The 27,121-nt window shown below is 41.7% G+C and overlaps 3 protein-coding genes across 6 annotated transcripts in view; 2 read left to right on the top strand and 1 right to left on the bottom strand.

The window, feature by feature from the left end:
• The window catches only part of nos1apa (nitric oxide synthase 1 (neuronal) adaptor protein a), a 210,436-nt gene extending 200,735 nt beyond the window's left edge, over nt 1–9,701 (bottom strand). For 2 of the 3 annotated variants that reach the window (XM_083767702.1, XM_083767703.1), the window contains exons 1-2: nt 9,087–9,701; nt 8,665–8,736 (exon numbers count right to left, since the gene is read on the bottom strand). In XM_083767702.1, coding sequence (XP_083623828.1) covers nt 8,665–8,736; nt 9,087–9,191 — 177 coding nt within the window. In that variant the 5' untranslated portion in view covers nt 9,192–9,701. Of the gene's footprint in view, nt 1–8,664; nt 8,737–9,086 lie in introns of those variants that run through there. The other variant, XM_083767704.1, reaches the window with a different exon arrangement.
• LOC310860644 (calreticulin-like) overlaps nt 160–27,121 on the top strand; it is a 70,376-nt gene continuing 43,414 nt past the window's right edge. Inside the window, exon 1 of the mRNA XM_083767707.1 lies at nt 160–169. The gene's annotated coding sequence lies outside the window, so the exon portion shown is untranslated. The remainder of the gene's footprint in view (nt 170–27,121) is intronic.
• Nucleotides 19,320–26,444, top strand: akr1a1b (aldo-keto reductase family 1, member A1b (aldehyde reductase)). Of its 2 annotated transcripts, none has more exons than XM_083767710.1 (9): nt 19,320–19,488; nt 20,828–20,923; nt 21,364–21,483; nt 22,145–22,296; nt 23,028–23,223; nt 23,877–24,076; nt 24,695–24,767; nt 24,921–25,007; nt 25,902–26,444. In XM_083767710.1, the coding sequence occupies exons 2-9, from the start codon at nt 20,843–20,845 to the stop codon at nt 25,965–25,967; spliced, it is 975 nt and encodes a 324-aa protein (XP_083623836.1). In that variant the 5' UTR covers nt 19,320–19,488; nt 20,828–20,842; the 3' UTR covers nt 25,968–26,444. The 2 variants fall into 2 exon arrangements, with proteins under 2 accessions (XP_083623836.1, XP_083623835.1); XM_083767709.1 differs by having other exon boundaries at nt 19,321–19,484.

The following is a 27,121-nucleotide window of genomic DNA, read 5'->3' as shown; positions in this document are numbered from 1 at the left end:
CGATACAGATACACCTCCCTGACAATAACGCAGAGACAGCTTATTTTTGGACCACAATGCTTATAGTAGACGATTTTAAGATGACCCCATGTTATTCTCCATAGAGAAATTACTTCCGTGAACCAGGGGAATCGAGAGGATGAGCGAGTGATGCCAGGACTTCGGTGCTCTATATGGGAAAGCGGACAGGTCCGTGTTGATGACATGACTGTAGAGATAGTGTAAACCGATTTGCGTGATGTACTCGTAATATCAAGAAATGTGTTTTGCAAAAGTTGGCCTCATGGTGGCGCTATAACAGGCCGTTGTGGAAGAATTGGGGCAGAGGTTTGCCGTTGGCATCCAGGGAGTGTGTACAGTTTGGCATTAGCTGTACACAGACGGACGGATGGACACACACAAGGACACACACAGACGGAGTGCAAAACATACTCTTCCCAGTCCCCATGCCTTCGGCCTGGTGGAGACAATAAAAGCAATGTGTAATGTCTGATTTTATCATTTTACATGTACTTACAGTACATAGTACCCTAATCTGTTTTTACTTTTAGCATGTTATATTAAGTGTGTGAGATCGTGTTACTGCTTTTACTGCTGCACAACCATCAGTCCTCAGTGGACAAATTGAGTCGTATGATGACATGCCGTCAGTACTTGAACGCAGTGGGCGGACAAGCCAACCGCCTGTGTACTGTATGGATAGAGCCTACATGATCTCTAAACCCTGGCATTGTATGTAGTGCAATTGACTTGACATCAGCACTTGAACGCAGCAAGCCTACATGAGCCGCACAGACTGGAGTTTCCTCACTTGTGGTAAAAAGGGGGGAAACAAACACTATCCTTATAACCAAGCATTGTGCATCCAGTTTGATTACTGCTGACGGCAGGGCGCTTTGAAGAACTGAAGGATTGTTTCCCCATTTCATCTTCAGCTGTGCTACATACACCATGATGAAAGTGCAGGCAGGGAGAAAGTACTACTTTCACAAATCACAATGGCTACCGGCCTACCGCACGCAGTACTCATGCTGGAGCCTGGAGGGGCACCAAAACAGCCTATTGATCCTCATGTGAGTGCAAGTGACCATGTGAAAGTTTAGCCACATAAACCACACGCTGGGCAAGACCTACGCTGTATAGAGTGTATCGGCAGAGGAAGTGTAGTGGGGTTTTGGCGAAAGTAGCCTACCACTCAAGGAAATGACGTTGATGCTTTACAAATCTGTTTACATTCTCTGTTGTGATTGGTCGAAGAATATCTTATCCGGGGGAAATACATCAGACGGGATGTTTCGGCCCGACACTTCCGCCGATACGCTCTCTGCCATAGGTTGCGAGTTGTGACCAGGCTTTTATTTTTGCAGATGAGTAAGGCTGGGACCGAGGATACATAAACTATAGTGTCCAAATACTGGGTCGAACAGCCAACATTTACACAAAACACAAAAATAGCAAGCACATCTACAAGCTCACAACACGATACAGTGTGATCTTGTAGTTCGGCTCTTTTCAGCAACGAGAACCAAACAAGTCAACCACTTCTGACATGTGAAGCACTTTGGTACAATGAGAGTTGTTTTTAAATGTGCTATATAAATAACTTTGATTTGATTTGACCCTAGTGGTTATGGTTAACTTACTTCAACACTCAAAACAAGGTTGCATGTGTGACCATTTTGGAGTCTGGAACCATGCACTCATTGCACTGTTACACTGTTGCCTTTCTGTTGGTTTCTACTCTCTGTTGGTCACATCTCTTGTGACTTAATGGCTGGAGAATGACAACACTAGTTAACCATTAACCAGTGTGTATGCTGTTCCAATTTGAGAATTACATCCTGGACACACAGCTACAGTACAGCAATGATTGTATGAGTGTATACACCTCAATAGATAAACATGACTTTATTACTGCATAAGCAATTAACTTTAAATTAAACTACCGTAACTTGAGCTATCCCAATAGTTACCACACCCTTACAGGGACAAAGAGGAGGGAGATCGGTTTGAGTGGAGGCAATCATTACTGCAGAATAACCTGCGATCTGACCTTTTAAACTCTATGCCAGTCTCAAAGTAGGGTCCAGGGACACCGAGGGGAGTAAAATGTGCCCTTAAATGGCCCTTAAAAAGGCCTGTATACTCTGTAACTCTGAGAGAATACAAGGGGTCCTTGACATTAAAAGGATTGAGAACCACTGTTCTAAGCTGCCTCTTAATAACAAAAGGCTTCTGAACAACATCCCCAACTCCGAGCACGACAAAAACAGAGTGTTTGCCGTAGTGCAAAGTGATGTTTGAAAAGGCCATCCAAAGGTTCTGAAAGAAAAGCCTTTAATCATTCTCCACGTAACAGAAGCTGTTAAGGAAACCCAACTGAGACGCTATGAAGAGACCGAGTCAATATTCCTCCTGGAACTGGAGAGCCTGCGCTGAACCCATCTTCTCTCTATATTACTAATCCTGGCATCACTGACTCATCATGTCTTTCATTAAGCACTTATTAAATTCCACTTATTTCTTATTTTGACTGCCTGCTGGATTATCTTTTCTTGTAACTTCCCTTACTGCACGCGTAACATTCTTATCTATGCAAGCTTAATTTGTCATATGGAATTATTTAGCAACACAGTTTGAAGTCCACAATTATGACTAAAATTATAAACCTGATTATTTTTGCCGAATATTGTAATCACAATTAATGATTGATGTTCATCTTTGGTGGTAATTATTGATTTATAATATCTGTAGGCCTATGCCTTTGTTCTTGCTCAAATAGTATGACAAATGTCTGTGAACTAGTGGAGAGATAGGTTAATGTTCTGGTTGTTAATCCTTGTTTGATGTGTCAGGAGACAAAGGCAACATGCAGCACCAGACAAAATAATATGTGGATTAATTGTCTCACAATGATATTATAATTGTGAAACTGTAGGTATCCATATATTTTGTTGTTGAACCAAAAACATCTGAAAATGAGAACACAGTGTGTATGTGGACGCTCTTTTTAATTAATTGATGAACACATGGTACCTGCATGTGACTGCATGTTAATTCATGAATAAATCATTGAACGCAAGAAGCATGGATTTTGCTTCAGCTGTATATTGTGGAAAAGGACTAAAGGCCAAAGTGATGCTGCCAAGAAGAAAGACCTCCCGATTGTTGCCAGTAAAGATTTCAGTTCAAGGAAGACTCAGCTGTTATCAATTATTAACGATTTTGGCACCCAATGACAAATGAACTACAACTGAACTGCCGGCTGTTTACGGGTCAGTGAACCGGAATTGAATCAGGGAGGAAATGCAAAGCCACTCTCCAGCTCCAATTGGAAGGCACCTTCACAAAGTCTGTTCAAAACAGGTAGATTGTGCACATCCAGTCCCTTGCTGGTGCTGGACATCAGATAATAGCAGTATAAAAGGATGAGAGGTCTGCAGTGCACACAACTCTGCTGCTCCACACAGTATTTCGTTTATTGGATTTAAACACTGCCATTACAGGTTCACAACGTTTCGGCCATTGTTGACCTTCACTAAATGTACCATGTATCCACTTCGAAAAGGAGAATTTTCATTAAATGTTCAGAAAGATAATAAACGTTCTCGGAAGTAGTTAAATAGCAAATATTTCTCAGCAAGCTTAAAAAAATAGGTAGGTAGGTCAATCTTTTTCAACGTGTGTGTGGTGCATGCATGTGCGTGCGTGCGTGCGTGCGTGTGTGTGTGTGTGTGTGTTGTGGATACAAGGGCCAGACAGACTGTCATCTACAGTTGAAAGAGACAGGATTGAGCCTCCATTACTGTCTCTTCCTGTCTCTGTATGTGAAGCCTAGATTATTGTTCCTTTGACTTGTTTGAGTGAATTTCCCTTCAACAGACAGTGCTGCCATTTTCCTGAGGCCACAGAGTTTGTGGTTAGGAAACAGTTCTAGACTGAATTAAAGTCAGATGTGTTCACCAAGGTGTTGACAGACTGGGAATGGTTGTGAGCCAATGTGGGTCCCTGAGTCCAATATGCACTGGTCTGGTATTTCACCAAAGCTAAGTAATTTGCAGAATGCAGATGCATTTTGTCAAGCAGTAACTATATGGAGAGTAATCACAGAGGTAAGGTTGCCAGTTTGAACCCGGGCTCCCACAGAGTTAGTGTCGAAGTGTCCTTGGGCAAGACACTGAACCCCTAATTGCTGGTTGGTGCCTTGCATGGTTTCCACTGCCATCAGTGTATGAATGAATGTGTGTGTCAATGTCAATGGCTGAATGTAATGCACAATCTATGTTTCTGTATCAGTGGTGCTCAATATTTCATGTCAAGGACCCCAAAAAGTGTATGTAATATGCCTCCGCCCCCCCCATCTGAAAATATGTTGTTCCAGGGACCTCCCCAGAAGCAAAATTTTGAGTTAAAATGTTCACTCTGTAATAATATATATATTCAAAGATCTGAGGCACATTTTCACGAATTTTTAAAAATAGCAGACCTAAGTTCATAGCGTGGCACTCGGTGCCGCACTATGAGCTTGTAGATCTGCTATTTTTCAATAGCTATAATGCTTTTAAAACACCAAAAAGGGGTTCCCGCCCAAAATGGGTTAATGCACCATTTACAGAGTAGATGGGGCACCATAGTAATGGCATGCTTGTGAAATATGTCCCATGCAGTCACCACCAGGTATACAGGTTAGCCTTAAAGCTCACTTCACAACCTAGTAGTAGTGGCCATTTGTTTTGCTCTTCAACTGCAGTCTAGGTACCCGACAAAACTAAGTGCTAAAGGTGCTTTCTATGTGTGCATCCTGCACTATCAGATTTAACACAGAGCGTCTGGGGTGAGGAAGCCATTTACTAAACAAGGATGGATTAATTGGACAGGCGCCAAGCCTCGATACCCCGTTAGTGTTAATCAAATTGGTGCGCAAGACAAGTAAACCCGAGCTGCCACTAATTAAAAGCAGCGGGAGACAAGAGAATGCGGGGCAAGATGTTAGATTGAACAGGAGAAAGCACAGCCACAAGCATTTGTGCGTGCGGGCGTGTGCATGTGTGTACATGTCAGAGGACCTTTGACGACTTAATTAATCCAGATGGTTATCCAATGTCAACAAAGCTGTGGCTCTTATGTAATAACTGTAACATCACCTCAACATTGCGAATAGAAAAGAAAGCACAAAAACAGCCGCATATTATAAAGACCTATAAAAAGTTGTATGCTTACATATATATATACTGTATATATAATAAGAAATCATATAAAATATACTCAGATCAATAACAGATTTTATAACAGTATTAAAATATCTGTCAAATGGGTAGCCAATGGAGCATATTTAAATCAAGTTAGTCCATCCATGAGTAACTGTTGCAATAGAAGTGCTGTGCAATGCTTTCCTAACATTCTCTCATTCTAAAAACGCCACCAATTAGTTGCAGCAATACATATTTTAAAGTCAAAGATACCAACTCTATCGTTATCTTTAGAGTAATAACCGGTGCTGTAATTGGCCAGCATTCACTGGGAGCCAGGCACAAACATCTGGGCATACAGCAACACCCATTGAAAGCCAATATGATAATGTATAACAGAGAAGTAGACTCATCATACGACTTCCTATTGGTAATGAAATATATACAAGAAGGGACAGAATATCAGAGTGAATTTTGGGGTTTTGCATTGGACGCAGGGAAAAAACACAGCAGCGTGCAAACACTGTAACACTTTTGCCCATTTTCACATTGCAAGGTTGTTTCGTCAATTCAAAAGTTGTGAATTGGGTTGAAACATGGGCCTATTCTGAAACTGAATTAATGTACAATAGACCGAGGACAATCTCCCAGTACTTACTGTAAGATTATAAATTTTTTAAGAGAGAGTTTCAGAACCAATCCAATGTATTTAGGGCAGCCCTCCATATTTGGGTGCTGACATGATAAATTTCCAAATCAGATTGCCGTTCTGGCAACCACCATGCATTTAGAAGACGATTGGTAGGCGGAAATCTCTTGTAAAACAGTATAAACCTAAGCACTCCGTGAGTTGTTACTTGTTACCTATACAGGCCCAGCGAGCCTATGAAATAATGTTACACCTGTTAAAAGTCCAAACCACATAAAAGAATGTGAATCAGCCAATCCGATGATTTCACCATCGAATGAGGGGTGAAATGTGTGTGCCGGGACGGAGAGAGTTGTCTTGATGAATTAAATACATAGGACCACAATGGAAACAAGCCCTCGTGGCCTTTTCTGTTGAATCAAATGTAAAATATCAAGTTCGTCCAGCTGCACTTAGTGGAAAGGGGGCTCCCATATGATGTTGCCATGACATTTTTATTACAGACATTCATTCAGTGCATGCTTTCTACTTAATGTCTGTCGACCATCCATCAGCATGTTTTCAGACAACATGTCCATTTCAAGCACACAAAAGAAAAAATAGTACTGCAAAGGAGGATAAAACCATAAAAAGCACTAAGACTTGTTTAGAATGATCAGGGTCCTCTATTTTCAATTCATCAGAACATTTAAAGACGTACAAATATAGACTTCTAATGAAAAATGTAATGGAAATGATCAGTACTTCCTACGAGAAAGTATCACGGGAGATCTGTTGCCAAATACAATGCGGTCATTGATCAATGGGCCCCGATACTGGTATACTATACGGTCCTGATCTTCACTGGCTAGATTAACTAGCTGGGATCTTCCTTGATCTGATGCAATGATGCCCTTTCCCTTGGCTTTCCCATACCACATTATCCTCCCACAGTCAATTACGCCAGCAAAGGCAGATAAATGAGAAAATAATACCTTTAATTCATGGTAAAGGTCTCCTCTCCTGTTGAGCAGATAAGCTATGCCACTGTACTTCCCTGGATAACGATAATGGCAAATTTAATCTATAAAGACATTTTCATTACAGAGCCCATCTCATTACCTGTGCTACACAGTGACACTCACAGTACACACTGTATGTGATTGGTGAGTTTAGGGTGAGCCAAAGGTGAGCAGATAATCATTTCCGTTATAATTTGTCTCTTTCGTCTCCAGTCAAATCCCAGTGAACACCCAGAAGACGTGCTGCTTTTTTGCATTTAGCGCCAAAGAGGTGGCTTTTCCGATGTGATTAGTGTTTTACCGGGTCTTGGCTCACAACAAGGTGACTCAGGCACACAATGAACAAAGATACGTCTCATCAACAAGTTGCTTAGCAACCCACATGACTCCAACTGACTACAGACAAGAGAGGCGGAGAGAAAAACTTGGAAAAGGCCAGGCCCAGTGGGAAGCGTTGCATTCCTTAACCCCCACTCCAAAAGACTCCAGAGGGGATCAGAGTAAAATTAGTGTGTACACGTAGATAGAATGAGAGAGGACGATAGCCTAGGCCCTAGGCTATATCCTTGGTCCAGAAACAATGGCAGAATCTATTTTGGAGGAAGAAAGTGAAGGCGTTTTTTTGTAAAAGATATTAAAGCCTTGAATATGTTCAATTAAAAGATTAATCTTTTTTAGAAATACACGTTCAACAGCCGGCTAAAAGTAGAATGTGACATTCTTCTGGCGCAGCGTGCAGTCTGTTACAGTGGTAGGCTACCTGTGGCTGAGAGCGAATCAAGCCTGTGTTAGGCCATTTTATCACTAAAGGAGCCAAACCAAAGCTAGTTTTCCTGCCAACAACTGCCGCCATAGCAGCACACTCACAGGGGGGTCCACTTTATAGCAGGGGGTAGTACGGCCCAGGGTACTACAGTCTCTGACTATAAAATGTCAATAGGATAATTGTGCAGCTTTTGCTTGCGTGTGCTTTTATGCATGGCTGTAGCCATATACTCTGTGTGTGTGTGTGTGTGTGTGTGTGTGTGTGTGTGTGTGTGTGTGTGTGTGTGTGTGTGTGTGTGTGTGTGTGTGTGTGTGTGTGTGTGTGTGTGTGTGTGTGTGTGTGTGTGTGCTCTTGTAATGAAGTTTAAAGTTATCTGAGAGAAGTTGTAATATGCATACATATATGATTACAATAGAAATATTGTTTAAAACAATATGTGGTCCATTACGTGTGTTGTGTCAGGAACAACAAGATCTGGGTAAAGCTGCCAAAAGGTCAACTCTTTGCACACATTCTTAATGGCAGACAGTCCACAATAATTGGGAAGGTATAAACTGAGAGAGCATAGGCCTACAAGTATTTTCAATATTAGCTCGGTCTTGAGTTAGAAGAAAGAAGTGGCTTCTAATGCACCATTCCAGAAAAGGGAGGAAAACTTTCATTTTGGACACAGAGTGGGAGAGTGCCGAGGAGGACAGAAAGAAAGCGCCAAAATCCTGCATGTCTTCCAGTCCAGTGCACTGCTTCAAAGACCGAGCCCCATCTCTAAACGGAGCACATTGGGAGACCTACAACATGTCTCCTAAGGCTATACAATGTTGTATTTCTAAAATAATAAATGACAGCTACTATAGTTCGTGTTTCTTTCCCTTATAAGCTGCGTAGGCTATGAAACGCTCTTTTGTGGGGCTTTATATGGCAAAAAGGACCAACCAAGCACTGTGTCACAATCAACAGAACACAGCTAAATAATGAAATGATATCTATTCTGATTTCTGAACGTGACTAAGACTAAGACACAACAACAAGAAGCCTGAAAATAATTTCAAACCAACTCACTCGTATTCTCCTCATCGCAGCCACAATCTCCACTCGGCTGTTTGGTCGTGTCACATCCAGACTTCCGATGTACTAGAAAAAGATGACAACAAACCATTCATTAAAATGGATTCAATAATCGGCCCAAAGTCAAGTCTGTTTAAAAAAAAAAAAAAAAAAAACTATACAAATGTGTCACTATAGTGGAGCGGTTAATTACAGGCACACTTTGTGAGTTAAGTAGTAGCTATTAGCTACCAACTTGTATAACCTAAATATTTTGGTCAGCTAAACATCTGGCGAAGAGAAAAACAAAGTAAACATTGACTACACAATGTCTCTGACACACTGACACACACGCACGCGCACGCACACACACACACACACACACACACACACACACACACACACACACACACACACAGCTGATAATGTGAATTCACCTTTGCTTCGAAGTTGATCCCATGCTGGAACGCTTCCTCGTTGTGCAAAGGAATTCTTAAATCATGACCATCGTCGACAAGATTGTACTTCGTTTTTCCAGGCATGGTCGCGACAACAATAATAATCCTCCTTCAAGAAGAAGTGGAGAAAAAAAATACTATGTCGGGAAATTGAAAAACAAAATCCGGCGTTGTTAAAGAATAAATCCAGAGCAGTATATAGTCCCAAATAGATGGCTGCTAGGCATCCATCGCAGACAGACAGGCGTCCCGGGTCGGGTTCGCTACAATGTAAACAGTCAAAAAGCCAACAAAGTGGCAACTTTGTATCTTTTTGTTGTGCACACACTTGCGCTGTGCCCCGCTCTATCTCCACCAGGACGACTCACTGCGACCTGCCCGTCTGTGTGTCTGTCTGTCTGTCTGTCTGTCTAAACCCCAGAGAGAGCAGCTAACACCGGCCTGGAAGAGCTCCAAAGAGTCGGTGTCTGTGAAGGGGAACCGCGAGCCGACGCGCAGAAAGAAACGCTGTTTTCCTACTTTAGTTGCCCCTCCGTGTGTGTGTGTGTGTGGCGGAACTTCTTCTTCCCAGCATTGTGTCCACTCCAACCTCCTCCCTCCCTCAGTCCCTCTCTCTCTCTCTCTCTCTCTCTCTCTCTCCCTCTCCCCCGACCGCATGGACTCCACGGAAACCCAGCGTGTGATTGGCGGAATCTGGGAATTCCACCTGTTTTCATTGGAACACACTCGCATCATAAATTTGTAGGAGGGGTGAAACATTTTTTCTGGTACCAGCCCCCGGCCCGGGTAAGCCGCGAACCTCCAACCATGTGTGGCCGCGGCGCTGAAGACGATTATAATTAGTATGAATTCCATTTAACGTATCTCACCTCAGAGAAGATATATCGTTGGTTAAAACAGGAGCGTAGCAGGATTATCGTAAACTAAACAGACAAACAAAACTAATGTGAAAAAACAACAACAATGTACTTTTTTATGTGACGGAGACAGGGCAGGGGCAAAAAAAGGGCAATGCTACCAACTAGCGGCCACATCCAACATCTGCTTTTCAGGTAGGGCGGTATGGTCTACCTCTCTCTCTCTCTCTCTCTCTCTCTCTCTCTCTCTCTCTCTCTCTCTCTCTCTCTTTGTAACTTTAATTGCAATCAAATATACAGTAAAAAAATAAAAATACAAACACAATAACTGTGATTTTGCTAGAAAAATAGACAAATACATAGTATATAACTGAATATACAACTTGAGAAAATAGCAACAATAATAATAATCATACATATTTATATTTATAGAGTACCATGTAAGTCAATGTACTAACTACTCACATCAGCATGCAGGAATACACAGTCCGTGTCTATGATTACCAGAGTCCCAGCACCAGACAGTTCATTCAGGAACCATTGCCCACCACTCCTGAATGAACTGTCTGGTGCTGGGACTCTGGTGCAACGCACAGGTCCTCGCTCTGGTGAGAGCAGGAGTGGACCTGGTGAGACGTAGGAGGGGCCCGGACAGGAGACAACCCACAGAGCCTAGTCCCTCCATGTGCCAGAAGTGTACCTCCAAGCCCTGGCAGAGTAGTTCTGGAGTAGTTCCAACGGATTGTGTGCCCCTGGTTTTTCCCTAATGGGACTGATTGAGGGTAGCTACTGGGACGTAAGTCGGGACTTGATCACTCCCGGCTGGGTCGCCTGAGTGAGGGGTATGATGTTGCGAGACCCGAAACCCCATTGACCTCAGGATACATCACTGAGGATATGTCCCAGGTGCATCCATGCGATGTTTTTTTGTTATCTGTCACAACACAGTGTTTTCCACTTTGCTGTGCTTCACCCATCAGGTAGCAGCCTATAAGGGAGTTTTATTTGTTATCCGTCAAGTTTCCAAGCTCCCGTTGGGTGTTTGTTTGTGATCTGTGGGAAATAATATGTGTCTCTCTGATGTGGTCTTGGTAACAGTTGGCAGGTATAGTATATAAAAAGTGCAGCTCAGTTTCCACCTCATCTTGTGTGCAGTGAGCCTCTTGGGAGCCAGGGCACTGAGGTCAGCCTCCCTCAATTCAAGGATGCCCAGCATTTTGGATTTGCCACTGTGAATTATCTGTTTATAAATTTGCATTTTTATGTTCTCTGGTTTTAGGTGAATTCTTTCCAATATTCTCTGTATGTAGGCCTAAACATCTACTGATTCTGCTCAAGGAATACCTACATGCATGATCAATTGTGGTGCTAGAGTGAAAAACAGATATTCCAATTTAAGGCATGGTATTAGTGTGCCTACACGGCTACACGCCATTGCCTGGCTATATGTTCATACATATATAATGTAGTTGTTCTGTTGCATAATACACCCCATCTGTGTCAACTAGAAGGGAAACATGCATGCAATTCAAAATGGTGCATTTATATAGCGCCTTTATCCAAGGTGCTTTACATAGATAATGATGATTACATTATCTGATTAAAAAGAAGAAAAATAAATCCAGCATAACGTTGCTATCGGGTAGAAACCTCATAACTCCATATTTGTACTTTTTGGGGTAAATTAATGCTCTACTTGCCATACTACAGTGTCAACGCACAGGTCCTGGACCTGGTGAGACTGAGAGCAGGAGTGGACCTGGTGAGACGTAGGAGGGGCCCGGACAGGAGTCAACCTACAGATCCTAGTCCTTCCACGCGCCAGATTGATCTACCTCTCAGTCCCGGCAGAGTAGTTCCAGAGCAACTGATTGTGTGGCCCTGGTCTTTGGATTGTGTGGCCCTGGTCTTTGGATTGTGTGGCCCTGGTCTTTCCCTAATGTGACTGATTGATGGTAGCTACTGGGACGTAAGTTGGGACTTGATCACCCTGCGGCTGGGTCACCTGTGACCTGAGTGAGGGGTATGATGTTGCGAGGTCCGAAACCTCGATGACTTTGGGATACATCACTGAGGATACGTCCCAGGTGCATCCATGCAATGTAATTTTTTTCATTCAAAGCCTACAAAAGGAGAAAAAATAGAAGATCTGCTATTTTTGCTATAGACTACTTTTGAATTTGAATCCTGAAAAGTAGCCGTTTTAGACATATGATGCCATGAATGAACACATTGAAGAATATATCAAGTATATATCATTACAAATAAGACCCCCTGTAGTATCTCTGTGTACCCCCCAGGGATTTGCTACATGTACGCCCATTTGAGAACCACTGATCTAACTTAACAGTACACATGTGTCACTTGGTTGCTTGGCAGCCCCAGGACTTAGATGGTATTTGTATTCAGTCAGTTTCCCCTAGAGACCAAGGGCCCAAAACATGTGTTCCTCTCTACGACTACTTCACATTTTCACACATAGTCCAGGCATTCTAGCTCATTTTGGACCTAAAATCAAAAGTAATTGTAACAAAAGATTTTTTTTCACAGACCATTTCTATGAGGTCTCCAGAACAACATACTAAAAGTCCCAAGAAATCCCAGTTGGGGAAATATGTTTAATTGGCATCAATCCAAGATGTCCGCCGATAAGACTATTCTCAGAAACTGCATAGACAATTACCAATCTTGGAATAAATTCCTTACCAATAAGTAATTGAAACAGATTTTTTTTTCACAGACCATTTCTATGAAGTCTCCAGAACAACATATCAAAAGTCCCAAGAAATCGTAGTTGCAGAAATAGGTTAAATTGACATCAATCCAAAATAGCCACCAACTGGGACTATTATGAGAAAAATGGCCAATCTTGGAATAAATTTCGGACCAAGAGTTAATTGTAACAGATTTTTTTTCTTCACAGACCATTTCTATGAAGTCTCCTGGACAACATACTAAAAGTCCCAAGAAATACTAGTTGCGGAAATATGTTTCATTGGCATCAATACAAGATGTCCACCAATAAGATATTCTCAAAAGAATGCATGGCCAATTACCAATATTGGAATAAATTCCTTACCAATAAGTAATTGAAACTGTTTTTTTTCACAGATCATTTCTATGAATTTCTCCAGAACACAAAGTCCCAAGAAGTCGTAGTTGTAGAAATATGTTAAATTGGCATCAATCCAAAATGGCCACTAACTGGGACTATTATCAGGAAAAAATGCCATATACCAAGAGGTCATCATTTCCTTCTTCACAGACCATTTCTATGAAGTCATCAGAACACCATACTAAAAGTCCTAGGAAATCCTAGCTGTGGAAATATGTTTAATTGGCGTCAATCCATGCAGGATGTCTGCCAATTAGTGGCTCAGCAGCAGAGGCTCAGAGGTAGTGTGGCCGAATGGGAACCGCAAGTTTCCCAGTTCGAACCTGGGCTCCCCCAGAGTTAGTGACAAAGTGTCCTTGAGCAAGACGCTGAACCCCTGATTGCATCTGCAGGTTGGTGCCTTGCATGGTTCCCTCCACCATCTGTGTGTGAATTGGTGAATGTAATGCACAATCTATGTAAAACGCCTATGTAAAACGCGCTAATATTTACCCAAATTATGACGGGCACAATTTTCATTCGTCTGAGATTTCAATTGACTTCCAAATATATTTTGAGCTGAGGATATTCAGATACAATACTGTGTATTTTAGCCATTTTGAACCAATATAACTGAAGGCTGTTATTATCATGTTCTATCTAGACTATAGAACACGCTGCCATCAGTAGGCCTATACACGGTCATCATTTTGTTTAGCACTTTGTTCGTTATAAGCTAACAAGCCAAATGGGCATTACATTTATAACTAACATTAATGTTAGATTAAAGGTATATTCAGTGATTTCACTCAAAAAACCTTAGGTTTCGTTTTTGGCTGTGGGACCCAGCCTTTCGTCCAATCAGGATAGAGAGTCAAAAACGAAACCTAAGGTTTTTTGACCCCCAGGGGTTAACTGGGGACAGGAAGGAACTCCTTATATGGTCAACACACTCTATAGTAGAGAGGATTATCACAACAAAACAAAAAAATAAGTGATATTTGAATTAAGTGAAATCACTGAATATACCTTTAATGTTAGATTAATAATGTTAGATTAATAATCGTTATCATTTTTCCAGAAACACAAACAATTTAGTTGCCACTCACCTATTAATTACTTTCCAAAACTGAAACTAAATAAGAATAGTTACAAATATAATGATAATAATAATAGTAATAATAATAATAATAATACTCAGTTCTATTGACTTCAAAGGCATTTGACTCGAGACGGCATACCAAAGTAGTCCTGACAGACTGTTGTCCGCACAGACTAGACTAGGCTATGCGGACAACATCAGCCTGCTCTCCGACAACGTGGAACAAGCACACCTTTTTTCCAACAGTACTCCTACAGATGTTGTCCAAAAAACATGCAAATGACATCAAAAACAGCCGATCTACGAGGTCATGCTGCAAAACTGTGTGCACCAAAAACAGCCGATCTACAAGATCACGCTGCTATAGGAGGTTATCACCTATAACATCTCACCAGAACATCCACCTCTGACAACAACAGGAGGCACTGTGCTGAAGGAAGTCAAGGACTTCAAGTAACTGGGCTCATGGGTCAACTGAACGGAGCAAGATCTGAAAGTGAGGAAGGCACTTGCATGGAGGTCCCTGAACGGCATGGTCAGTGTATGGATCTCCCTCCAACCTCCCCTGTGAGATCAAACTCAGCTTCTTCTATGCAACGGTGGAGTCTGTTCCTCTATGGCAGTGAATGCTGGACCCTGAAGCCAACCCTGCAGAAGTCTCTAGACGGGTGCTACACCAGAATGGACCCTGAAGCCAACCCTGCAGAAGGTTCTAGACGGGTGCTACACCAGAATGGACCCTGAAGCCAACCCTGCAGAAGGTTTTAGACGGGTGCTACACCAGAATGGACCCTGAAGCCAACCCTGCAGAAGGTTTTAGACGGGTGCTACACCAGAATGGACCCTGAAGCCAACCCTGCAGAAGGTTTTAGACGGGTGCTACACCAGAATGGACCCTGAAGCCAACCCTGCAGAAGGTTCTAGACGGGTGCTACACCAGAATGGACCCTGAAGCCAACCCTGCAGAAGGTTTTAGACGGGTGCTACACCAGAATGGACCCTGAAGCCAACCCTGCAGAAGGTTTTAGACGGGTGCTACACCAGAATGGACCCTGAAGCCAACCCTGCAGAAGGTTTTAGACGGGTGCTACACCAGAATGGACCCTGAAGCCAACCCTGCAGAAGGTTCTAGACGGGTGCTACACCAGAATGGACCCTGAAGCCAACCCTGTTGAAGGTTTTAGACGGGTGCTACACCAGAATGGACCCTGAAGCCAACCCTCCAGAAGGTTCTAGACGGGTGCTACACCAGAATGGACCCTGAAGCCAACCCTCCAGAAGGTTCTAGACGGGTGCTACACCAGAATGGACCCTGAAGTCAACCCTGCAGAAGTCTCTCAACATGTTACCAACAAGATTCTGTAGCCAGTCGACTAAAGAGCCATGGCCCAATGGGCGAGTAGTAACGCAGCACTGTATAGCCTACAGTTGTCCGCCCCACCTGGAAGCGCGTCCACGCGTGCCAGCCAGGAGCTAGGCTCGACTGACTGGGGGACCTCCACCCCAGGGAGACTGACAGAGCTGCCGACTACTATAAAGGTCTGTGTCGCCTGCGGGAACATACTTGTAGAGGTTAACCATACACACCGCTGCCAATGATGAACCCGGGTTCCCCATTCCACAGGCACATACGTTACCAGTCATGGACGAATGAGCCATGGCCCAATGGGCGAATAGTAACACAGCACTGTATAGCCTACAATTCAGTATGAGGGGATACCACCCTGAGCCAGACAATGTCAGCCAGGAGAATGAGACTATACCTGTAGCAGGACATTGGCATCAAGAACTGCCAGCCAGCAAATTGGTGCTGTGGGAACCAATACACAGGCATTGATCACAAGGACGTCCCACACTAACATATGTGGATGTACAAAATAACTACTCAGGAGCGCAAAGTACCAACACCGGGACAATGGAGTCTGAGGAGATGTTCCCCGGTTCCCCCGTTAGTCTAGTCTCTAGACTTGATAGCACTTTAGTTGGTAGGTGGTATAGTTGCCAGGTTCTAATTTGTTTCCAATTTTATACAGAGGATTTACTCTCGGCAGCTTGAATTCTTGTAGGACTCTGACTAATACATTTGTAATATAGTTCGTCAACCAACAATTGGTATGGTGAAAAACATTGCACAACTTCCTATGAGCTGTATCCAATTAAACTGCAACCCATTTTGTATTAACCACTCTGTCCCAAAATAAATCACTTAAAATCATTCAAATGTATGCCATTTTATAATAATGTGGTGGCTATTTTGGATTGATGCCGAGTAAATGATGTGTGGTGAAAGAAATCCTGTTACAATTAGCATTTGGCCAGGAATTTATTCTAATATTGGCAATTTTTCTTATAATAGTCTCAATTGGTGGACATCTTGGATTAATGCAATTAAACATATTTCCGCAACCGGAATTTCTTGGGACTTTTAGTATGTTGTTCTAGACACCTCTAAGAAATGATGTGTGGTGAAAAAAATCCTGTTACAATTACCTCTTGGCCAGGAATTTATTCTAAGAATGGCAATATTTCTGATAATGGTGTCAATTGGCAGACATCATGGATTGATGCCAATTAAACATATGTCTGCAACTAGGATTACTTAGGACTTTTAGTATGGTGTTCTGGAGACTTCATAGAAATGGTCTGTGCAGAAAAAAATCTGTTAAAATTACCTGATGGTCAAAAATGTATTCCAAGATTGGCCAAATAAGCCCAATTGGCGGCCATTTTGGATTAATGCAATTAAACATATTTCCCCAACTGGGATTTCTTGGGACTTTCAGTATGTTGTTCTGGAGACCTCATAGGAATGGTCTGTGAAGAAAAATCTTTTGTTACAATTACTTTTGATTGAAACGCTAGTTTGCCTGGACTAACAGTCAACCAACAGTCTTTAATGGGCTTGTGAAACTGTCAACACAAATCGCAACCTCTCTCAAACGTAACACAACAAAGCTATCAGTTGTGGATCTAATAAAGACAGTAGAGATAATGTACACACACGCACAGCACCACATTACAATATTCCCCTTCAATCGAAGAGTCCCGCACTTTTTACACTCCAGTAGTAGATTGCTTCTAAAGATCTCAGACAGAGTGATCTTTGTGTGAGAAGGTTCATATTGCTGTTGTTGAGGCAGACGTGCCAGGCGACAGAGATGAGATTACAGGAACTGTTCACTGCAACTGATACACTGTACAGATACTGTATCACCATTCAGGAAATATCAGTAAGGGGGGGGGGGGGGGGGGGTACATTAGAAGCACTCGCACACATATGCGCGTGTATGTAAACATATTAAACTCTTTATTCTGTGTTTTGCTTTCTCAATTTTACTGTACACACTGTGTGTGCATGCACGCACGCACGCGTATGCGTACCCACACACACACACACACACACACAGACAGACACACACACGCACACACACACACACACACACACACACACACAAATCATGTTGTGCAAATATGCTTGCTTCATGCAAAAGTATGTTCATGTATTATTATTATTATTATATTATTATTATTATTATTAACTATGTTCCACAGGGAACGAAGAGGATTAAGTTTGATTTAGTGATTGAATACTTTATTAACAGTTTGCAGGAGAAAACAAAGCACAGGAAAGTAAGAGTAAAGTAAGTCTGCTAAGAGGATTTATAACCCAATAAAAGATACTATGGCTTTTCCATTGTGGTCTTTCATATTCAATTCAACCAATTAATAGGCCTAGTAATCGGTTTGGTGACTATTATATTATTGTCCTAAATGTGTGAGGGGGCCGTATTTTTTTAATTGCTTTTTTCCCCCTCCTTCATATTTTTTGTAATACTTTTCTACTAGAGATGACTTGATGCATGTTAATACCCGTACCAGGGGGGCCAGTCCATATTAAGGTATTACCAGAGGTAATGAGGTCGTCAGTGGTATCAGTGGTTCTCATTCTCAACCAGTGGTCAGGGCAGGGGACCACCAGTGTCCTTGAGGGGGTCCAGGTGGTCCCCAGTTAAATGATGGAATTGGTAACCGAATGGACCCTTATAGAGTTAAATTAGTACTTAAATACGCTCTCAAGAGTTAAATTAGTACTAAACATCTGCATTACTTAATTTACAAGAAGTCTACACAATATTTCTACACGCTACACACTATTTTGATCAACGTTTACCTGTTCTCTCTCCTAATGGTAGGCTACCACATCAATAATACAGCATGGAAAAACCTTATCCAATAATGGCAACAAAATATTAAAAGTTTTGTTTCTGAGAGGCTGATAAATCTCATCAGATGGTGGTCCGTGGCTCAAATGCTGCATAAATGGACCTTGATAAGAAAAGGGTTGAAAACCCACTGGTTTACTGTAGGGTCGACGACAGAGTACAGCATCTTGCAATGGGTCTGGTCCACAAGATTCGATACACCACCAAGATACCCATGTACCTGTCTAAATACTTCCTTAATGTAAACGAAGTCCACACCCACAACACCAGAGGGAGTGCAACAAACCATGTACAACCCAGATTCGGCACAAACAAGGGACTAAATTCTTTTCGCTCCTATGCCACCAAAATGTGGAACGCCCTACCAACAGTCATTAAGACATGTGAATCCCTTGACTCCTTCAAAACCGCTCTCAAAGGGCACCTACGGATGGCTGCATTTCGAAACTGGCCTCTGTAAAATCTGAATCCCCCCCCCCCCCCCCCATTTTCCCTCACTGTATATTGTATCTTTTCCCTTTTTTTGCTTCCCATATGATGAATTCCTGTTCTGTTCTTTACCTACAGAGAAATGTCTATTTGTATGTCTCTAAATGTTTGTATGTCTTTAAATGTTTTGATGAATTGAACAATGTGGACCCTGTTGTAAACAAGTGTAATGCTTAATTGGGTCGTCCACTCACAGTTGACAGTCTTTGTATTGAGTTCGTGCTTAAAATGTACTGTAAATTCTACAAACTGTTAATAAAGATTTCAATCAATCAATCAATCAATCAATCCTTATACTCTAAGATAATATCCAGTCATGGCCAAATTACATCTATTGCCCAGCAGATGGCGCTGCAAACCTCCCGATGCTTATCTCATGGAAACAGGAAATGGGTAAAAAAAGAAAAAAGAACTACATCCCGGAAAGGGAAAGGTAGTTATAAAAACATGAATTGTTATTTTTGAACATCTGGCTGGCAGTGGCAGTCAGTCAGTCAGCGTACCAAGAAACAGAAGAAACCAGGCAGTGTGTGTAGCCTACTTTACCTCGCAGTCGCAGGAGCACAGGGACAAGAGGACACTTGGAATTTCCAGATATTATAAACTTAAACTGTAAGTGAGTACTTTTAACAAAGCAATAAGGCAGCAGCCATGCAAGTCATTTATATTAAATTATCTCGCACGTTTCATCATTTATTATATCGTGAGAGAACATTGAAGCTGGTGAGTGAGTGAGTACGGTCATCCATGGCATGTTTCTGACTTGGTGGTACATGTTATATTAGGTGGAATTTTGTGGTGTTTGCAAATGAAAAGCACTGGGAATTATTGTTAATTTTAAGAAGAACCTTTTGTTTAATTCACGACTATCCATCCAGTCAGGAAAAACACGCAGTCCTGCTGTCCTGACACCAGATCAAACCTCAGCAGGTGTGGTGATATACTGATATATTTACCTAATTTTACGCAACCATTTGTGGTCACTCAGTGCGCGTGATAGTTTTTGTCTGGAAATCAGCTGACTGTGCGCGTCACTAGTCTGGACAAACAGAACATTTCCCTCGTCCATCTGTTTTTTTTCTTTTTTTCCCCTGCTCAGCTTCACTAACTTTGCATGTCTTTTACCACCATAGAGCTATAAAGGAGGTTAATACCACTTATTGGCAACTCATTTCTTGCTGGACACTTTACAAAGGAATATGAATATGATTCCTTTGTAAATATGTGGGGGTCATGCCCATTGTTGGGCAATATTACTCAATACTTAAAAGGTTATTACCGGTACATATATTACTAATTAAAAAAGTAATAATATTATATTACTTAGTACTTGGAATCAAGAGTAATAGTTATATTATATTACATAATCTGTTTAGTCAGCTTCTTGTAGAACTGAATCCAATCTTTTTTTTAATAATAAAAAGAAGAGTCACCAATCAGCCAAAAAGGCTATAAAATAAAGCAGCGATCTCCTGTTTTCAAACGGTAGCCAACAAATCCTGAGTAATATGTGCTATTTTGTACAAAGTAATATGGTATAATATTACAGTAATATATTACTAGTACTGCCGAACACTAGTCATGCCTGTGGTCATGCCTCAGTTGACCTCAGTTTGGGTTGCAGTGTTGTTTTTGACAGAACATAGGGCTGAGGGAACATGGTTTACGCTTATGTGTACGCTTCCATAAGTTACTGTTTCATAACTCATACTACCCAAGTGTGCGCACACACAATTTCTCAGGGAGGACAGACGGGATCGATCATTGAAGAGGAATTCAAATAAGGCCATTAAAGAATTAACTAAACTAGTGTCTCTGTAATCTAAACAAAATTGTGTTAAAAGGGCAGATCATTATGAAAGGCTATATTATCGACCTATCCATTTGCATGAAACCCTGTCCTCTAATTCTATACAGTGTCAGGTTGACATGTGTTCTCCTTGTTTTTTATTAAGGTGGTTCTAAGAGCCATGAATGACTTTGCGGTTCTCAACACAGGGCGGAAAATGCCCCTCATTGGACTTGGAACATGGAAGAGTGAGACAGGAAAGGTAGAGCCTCTTTCACTTTTATGGTCATTATTTGATCAAAGCGTTTGTTTTTGTTTTTTTTACAACATCACTCTTCAGGAGTCTAGCCGCCTATAAGAAGGTGCGTGCGTAAAGTAATCAATCAATCCACATTGGAGCCAATAGAGGGTATGCGCATGCATAAAGTGAATGGGAAACCGAGTGGCAAAGTGAGTTTAACATTGTTTAATGTCGTTTAATGCAATTAGATATGACTTTTCTGTTTGGATGCATGGGCTGTCAAGGCCAGAAAGTAGTTTTTAGCCACTCAGTGGGCATTCCTGCATAACTTCCTGGTTTGATGATGACGTCACGCGCATACCCTGTCGCGGACAAGAACACATAAGTAATTGTTTACTATTAATAGGCATTTTAGAGTGACCCATAACATTATCTTCCACCCCCATATTCTTGGATTACAGGTGAAGCAAGCAGTTACCTGGGCATTGCAGACTGGGTATCGTCATATTGATTGTGCTGCCATCTACGGCAATGAGGTTGAGATTGGAGAAGCGCTAGAGGACATGCTTGGCCCTGGCAAGGTAAACTAAAGGGCGATTCACACTATGGTCCCGGGTGCGCACTCGGGACCACTTGGCAGATGTTGCGGTAGTGTGAATGATGCGTACCGTTCCCGGGAGCGGATCGACCACCCGCCCCTGGGACCGCATGAGGACGGGTCTCTGGACCGTTGAAGTGTATTCGGATACGGATCGTTCCAATGTGAATGCATGCAACAACAAAAAAGAAGGAAGTGGACTGTTTTTTTTATTTTTAGAACGTGACATAATCTCTAGTCGACGAGCCAAGTGTCAACAAAAAAACAACACACAGATGCTGCACGACGCGTAACACATAAGCGCAAAGAGAAATTTGTGGGTCTGGATTGGTGTTCGGGCGGCTGTGGCTCAGGTCGTCCAATGACCTGTGGGTTGGCGGTTCGAATCCCGGCTCCTTCTGTCCACATGTCAAAGTGTCCTTGGGCAAGACATTGAACCCTACATTGCCTCCAGTGGTTGCCAACTTGCCACCATTGGTGTGTGAATGTGAGGACGCTGGCGTTGACTGTTCGCCGCTTCACCTCCCAATAATGTATGAAAGAATGGACCATTGTAAAGCATTTTGAGCAAGCACGTAGTGCATAGAAAAACGCTATAAGAATGCAATCCATTATTATTATTCTGTCCAATGTCTGTGCATCAGGTCCTGAGACGAGAGGATGTGTTCATCACGTCCAAGCTGTGGAACACCCGACATCACCCAGAAGACGTGGAGCCATCACTTCTGAAGACCCTGAAGGATCTGAAGCTGGAGTATCTTGACCTGTACCTCATCCACTGGCCCTACGCCTTCCAGTGAGCAGACCGCCTGTCACACCCTAGTCTCGCGTTACCAGACTGTTGCCTCCGCAATTTCCAAATGCTTCATCATACCAGACAACGGAAGAGCTGGCATAGTATAGAGTAAAATATAAAGCGGTAGTGGAGCCTCCTCGCCACTTCCGTTTCGTCTTTACAGTCGCGCACATTTATCCTAATATAAATAGAAAACATCTAAGCACATATAGCTTGTTGCTTAGCAGAAAAGGAAATAATAATAAAAAAAGCTCTAAAGATATTTTAAAATATATTTCCGTGAACGGAAATGGCAGCTTCCGTTACTCAGCTCTATATAGCATTCGGAGATTGTGGAATAGTTGTCTGGCTAGTGGCTACGCGATTCTAGTCACACCCAGACCAGGCCCACCACAAACAAACACACATTGTGCAACCAATGTCTTAACAATGTCTTATTTTGTGAGCACATTTTTGCTTGCTACAGCCGTCCCCGAGTACAAATAAACAAGCCTTGCTCACGCCTAAGGAATTGAGCTAGAATGAATGAAAACAGAGACATCTGTATCTTACTTGGATGTAGCTACACAACATTTTAAACATTTAAATTATATCCTTATTTGTATTAGATATGACATCTACATTTAATTGTTGTTTTTAAGTAGGGTGGTAGTAAATGTCTTTCCATGTTCAGTATTTTATTTTCTTGGAGGTTTTCAATCTTATCAAGCTTTCTCCTTTCGTAAACGTAGACGTGGAGAGGCCCCTTTCCCCAAAACGGAAGACGGCAAAATGCTGTATGATGACATCGACTACAAGGTGACCTGGGCGGCCATGGAGAAACTGGTGGGGAAGGGTCTTGTCCGAGCCATTGGCCTGTCGAACTTCAACAGTCGGCAGATTGATGACGTTCTCTCTGTTGCCAGCATCAAACCCACTGTCCTACAGGTGGGTGGGGTGGGGCAACTACCTCGAACTCTTAGAGTATAAATATAATAGTAGACGTCACCGAGAGGAAACCCTGTGGCGAAATGGACATAGTGGCCGAATTTGGTATTGCAGCACGAGCCAGCGCTGGGCCGCTGTCTATCATTGCGCACGTTCATGTTATTGGGGCAATGACACGTGAACGCTGTTTCATACGTGAACGCGCGCAATGATAGTCAATGGCCAGCGTGTTCACGATTTGGCCCAATCCATCCCAGAATCCACTCTGTTCCTACCCGGAAAGGAGGAGTAAAATCGCCTCATGCGCTTTTGAGCAACTTAATGCAAGTGGATGGGAGGAGAAATCCGGTGACGTCTCTATTAATATATACTCTAAGGTCACACTATGGTAGAAAAGGTGGAACAAAACGGCACTATATTACATAAAACATGTGTAATGCAGAAGGCTGAGTTAGCATAGATGGAAAAACTCACAACTTCAGGTCCACATAGCTGTGTATGAATAAATTATTGTTCATAAGAGTGTCCTGTTTTGCAGCATGCAGTAGGTCACTTTGTTAACCCCAGTCCTTCAGGGAATGTGAGACATTTGAGTGTGTGGTTGTCTCCATCTGTCTCCCAACGGGTGTGTGCGTGCGTGTTGTCATTGGCAGGTAGAGAGCCATCCATTCTTGGCCCAGGTGGAGCTGCAGGCTCATTGCCGGGACCGGGGCTTGGTGATGACGGCTTACAGCCCACTGGGCTCTCCGGACAGAGCATGGAAGCACCCAGACGAGCCTGTCCTGCTTGATGAGCCAGTTCTCGCCACCCTGGCACAGAAATACAGCAAGTCACCCGCTCAGATCATCCTGAGGTGACTTCAACCGGTTCTTTCTGCCAGAGCAATTGAATGATTAATAAATGCAACCCTAGAATGATGTTCTGAAATTAGTTGACTTGACTGCTAAGATAAAGTAAAGTCACTATTACCTACTATATACCAAAACTGTATGTATCGTGATTTGTGACTTATCGTCATTATCTTAAAGCAATGTTGAATATATTAAGTTGTATAGCTACTGCTATCTGGTTTTTATGTTCTCTGATGGGGGGACCGGAATAAGCAATTTCATTCGTTCACATTTAATGGGAAAGGAGTCTCGGAATCACACTTTTAGCACATAAGCGAAACAAACAAATTCAGATTCTGCCAAAGCGTAAAAGAAGTATATTTTTGTTGTGCAGCGTGAGAGAACTTCTGTCATTTTACACAAATTACTTACAAGGACTAACTTCTTATATATATTGACATAATATGTTGGTAAAAGTGTGATATTTAGACTGTTTCTTGCTCATGGCACAAAGTTCTACCAAGTTAATCATCACTTTATTAACAAAGCTGTGATGATACATCTTTATCAGTTTTACAATTTTATTTTGCCTTTATTGTATTGTTTTCTATCCATGCTAATTGTTTGTCTTCCATTGTTAGATGGCAGACACAGCGAGGAGTAGTGACAATCCCAAAAAGTGTAACCGAGTCCCGTATCAAAGAGAATTTACAGGTAGTTTGGGACCAGTAATTATCTGTTGATATGTATTGATGTGTGTATGCTCACTATGCTGACAGTCAATATTTAAAATGACAATTCACACTATTGACCACTTAGATTTCTAAATCACAAGGAAGGAAATTACATACTTTTTTTGTTTATCAGGTGTTTGACTTCACCCTTGAAGTCGAGGAGATGAAAAGTATAACACAGTTGAATAAAGGCTGGCGTTACATTGTACCAATGATCCAAGTAAGTGATATCTTAGTGCAGTGGTTTTCAACCAGTGGTCCTTGAGGGGGTTCCAGGTAAATTATGGAAATGTGGTAACCAAATGGACCCTTACACAGTAGATCTCTTGAGAGCATAAAATGAAACGACCAAATAGGGTTATGGTTTCAGTTTACACTCTGAATTAAATTATTGTTAAAGTGTTGATCAAAATAACAATTATTGTGTAGACTTGTAAATTAAGTAATGCAGATGGCATTAGTTAATTTACAAGTCTACACAATAATTGTTATTTTGATCAACATTTATCTATATTATCTCTGCTAACACCAACATCAATACAGCATGGAATTGTGGACAAACCTTGTCCAACGATAACAAAATATACCTTAGTTTTGGGTCTGCGAGGCATATCTCATCAAATGGTGGCCTGTGGCTCAAATAAAGAGAAAATAATGGGCCTTGACATGAAAAGAGTTGAAAACCACTGTCTTAGTGCATTCGACCATACTTTTTGTGTACTGCACCGTAGCAATGATTATCCAATATGTTGCATTTAAACAATTCACTATATTAAAGAAATACATTGACATTTAAAAATCCCAGGAAAGTAGAGCAAGCATTTATGCTTTTGCTGAATGAAAGACTACCTATTGATGTTCTTAGGGGCTCTCTTAGCTCAATGCTGCAATGTGATGCTAGCACTGCAGTGCTCATTATTTTTCAATGAGAAAGGCTAACGAGCAGTTTTACAATTACGCATACAGTGCTGCAATATAAATGAAGCTATGCTAAATGGCCTCCATTTCTCTCTCCATGAGCATTGTAACGAGGCACTTTGAGATGATTTACTAGAGATGCATTGTCCAACAGTGTAAATATTTACGGCCTTGGATTTGCATTGAATCATTTTAGGTGGAAGGAAAGCAGGTACCCAGAGATGCTGGACATCCACACTATCCCTTCAGTGACCCTTACTGAAGAGTCCCACTGTTGCCTGCTTCTGTGCCTTGGAACACCAACACCGTCACCTTGATCACATCCCCTTAATGATTCACAATGGCCACTGGGCCCAGTGTTGTTTTTGTCGACTAAAACTGTCAAGATCGGCTATTTTCAGTAAGTGTAAAATCAGTCATTACAACGTCATCAAGGCCCACCAAAATACATTTTAGTCGACTAAATCAACTGTAGATTTAGTTGACTAAAATCTTATGACACTAAAACATTCCAGGTGACTAAAATTAAACTATTCAAGAGACTGACTAAAACTAAAATGAAAAATGTTCTGCCAAAAACAACACTGCCTGGGCCCAGACATTTGAAATGGTCTTAAATTGGGTTATGTCAAATCCTGCACTTATCGTAAGACATTTCAGGTTACCAATCTGTTATGAAACATTGTAATGATTGTACACATACTGTTATTTTTTAAATAAACGTTTTTGTTACTTCCCATGCAAGTGCTTTATTATTTGACCACTTGACCCATTTGTGAAGTCCTATAGCACTGTGAATAAAAAGTTAACAATTGTGAAAAAACTGGGTTTCATGCTGTTCAATCAGTAGATTGCACGACTATGTGAAATGTCACAACACCCTTTAAGTATACCACCGAACTAATTAGAAATTAAGATCCATCCACACGGCCGAATGCTGGGAGGCCCCCTTTGGTTCGACATATCATTGGTTCGAAGGAGCATTGGTCCGACTCGAGTGATGCCACTGATCACATGAAGGGGGGGCCTTTAACACACAAGTTTTATTAAACTTAGTGATGACAGATGAATAATTCATAGTGAATATTTTCACAACTAATCATTTTGTCTGAGAAGACCTGTATCATACTGTATGTTCAAAGTTATTATAAAATAGTGGCATTTTTCAAAATGTCTTAAAAAACCAGTGCATGATTTCTTCACATAAAACGCTAATCAAGGATATGCACAGTAGGCCTAGTTAATTTTAACTTGTCTTTATAAAGTAGGTAAAGGTGGCGATGAGCTGCCCTTCAATAATAACAGTACTAGTGCTTCGCATGATTCTTATATGAATCTAGATTTGTCCACAAGAATTGAGATCACGATTCAAAAATGTATATGTAAAATATTTATTGTCTGTAGTTGCTGAACATT

This window comes from Protomyctophum parallelum, assembly GCF_964188405.1.
Source record: "Protomyctophum parallelum genome assembly, chromosome: 6".
In the NCBI taxonomy this organism is placed as follows: domain Eukaryota; kingdom Metazoa; phylum Chordata; class Actinopteri; order Myctophiformes; family Myctophidae; genus Protomyctophum; species Protomyctophum parallelum.
Note: the sequence above shows the minus strand (reverse complement) of the source record. Positions and strands in the feature narration are given on the sequence as shown.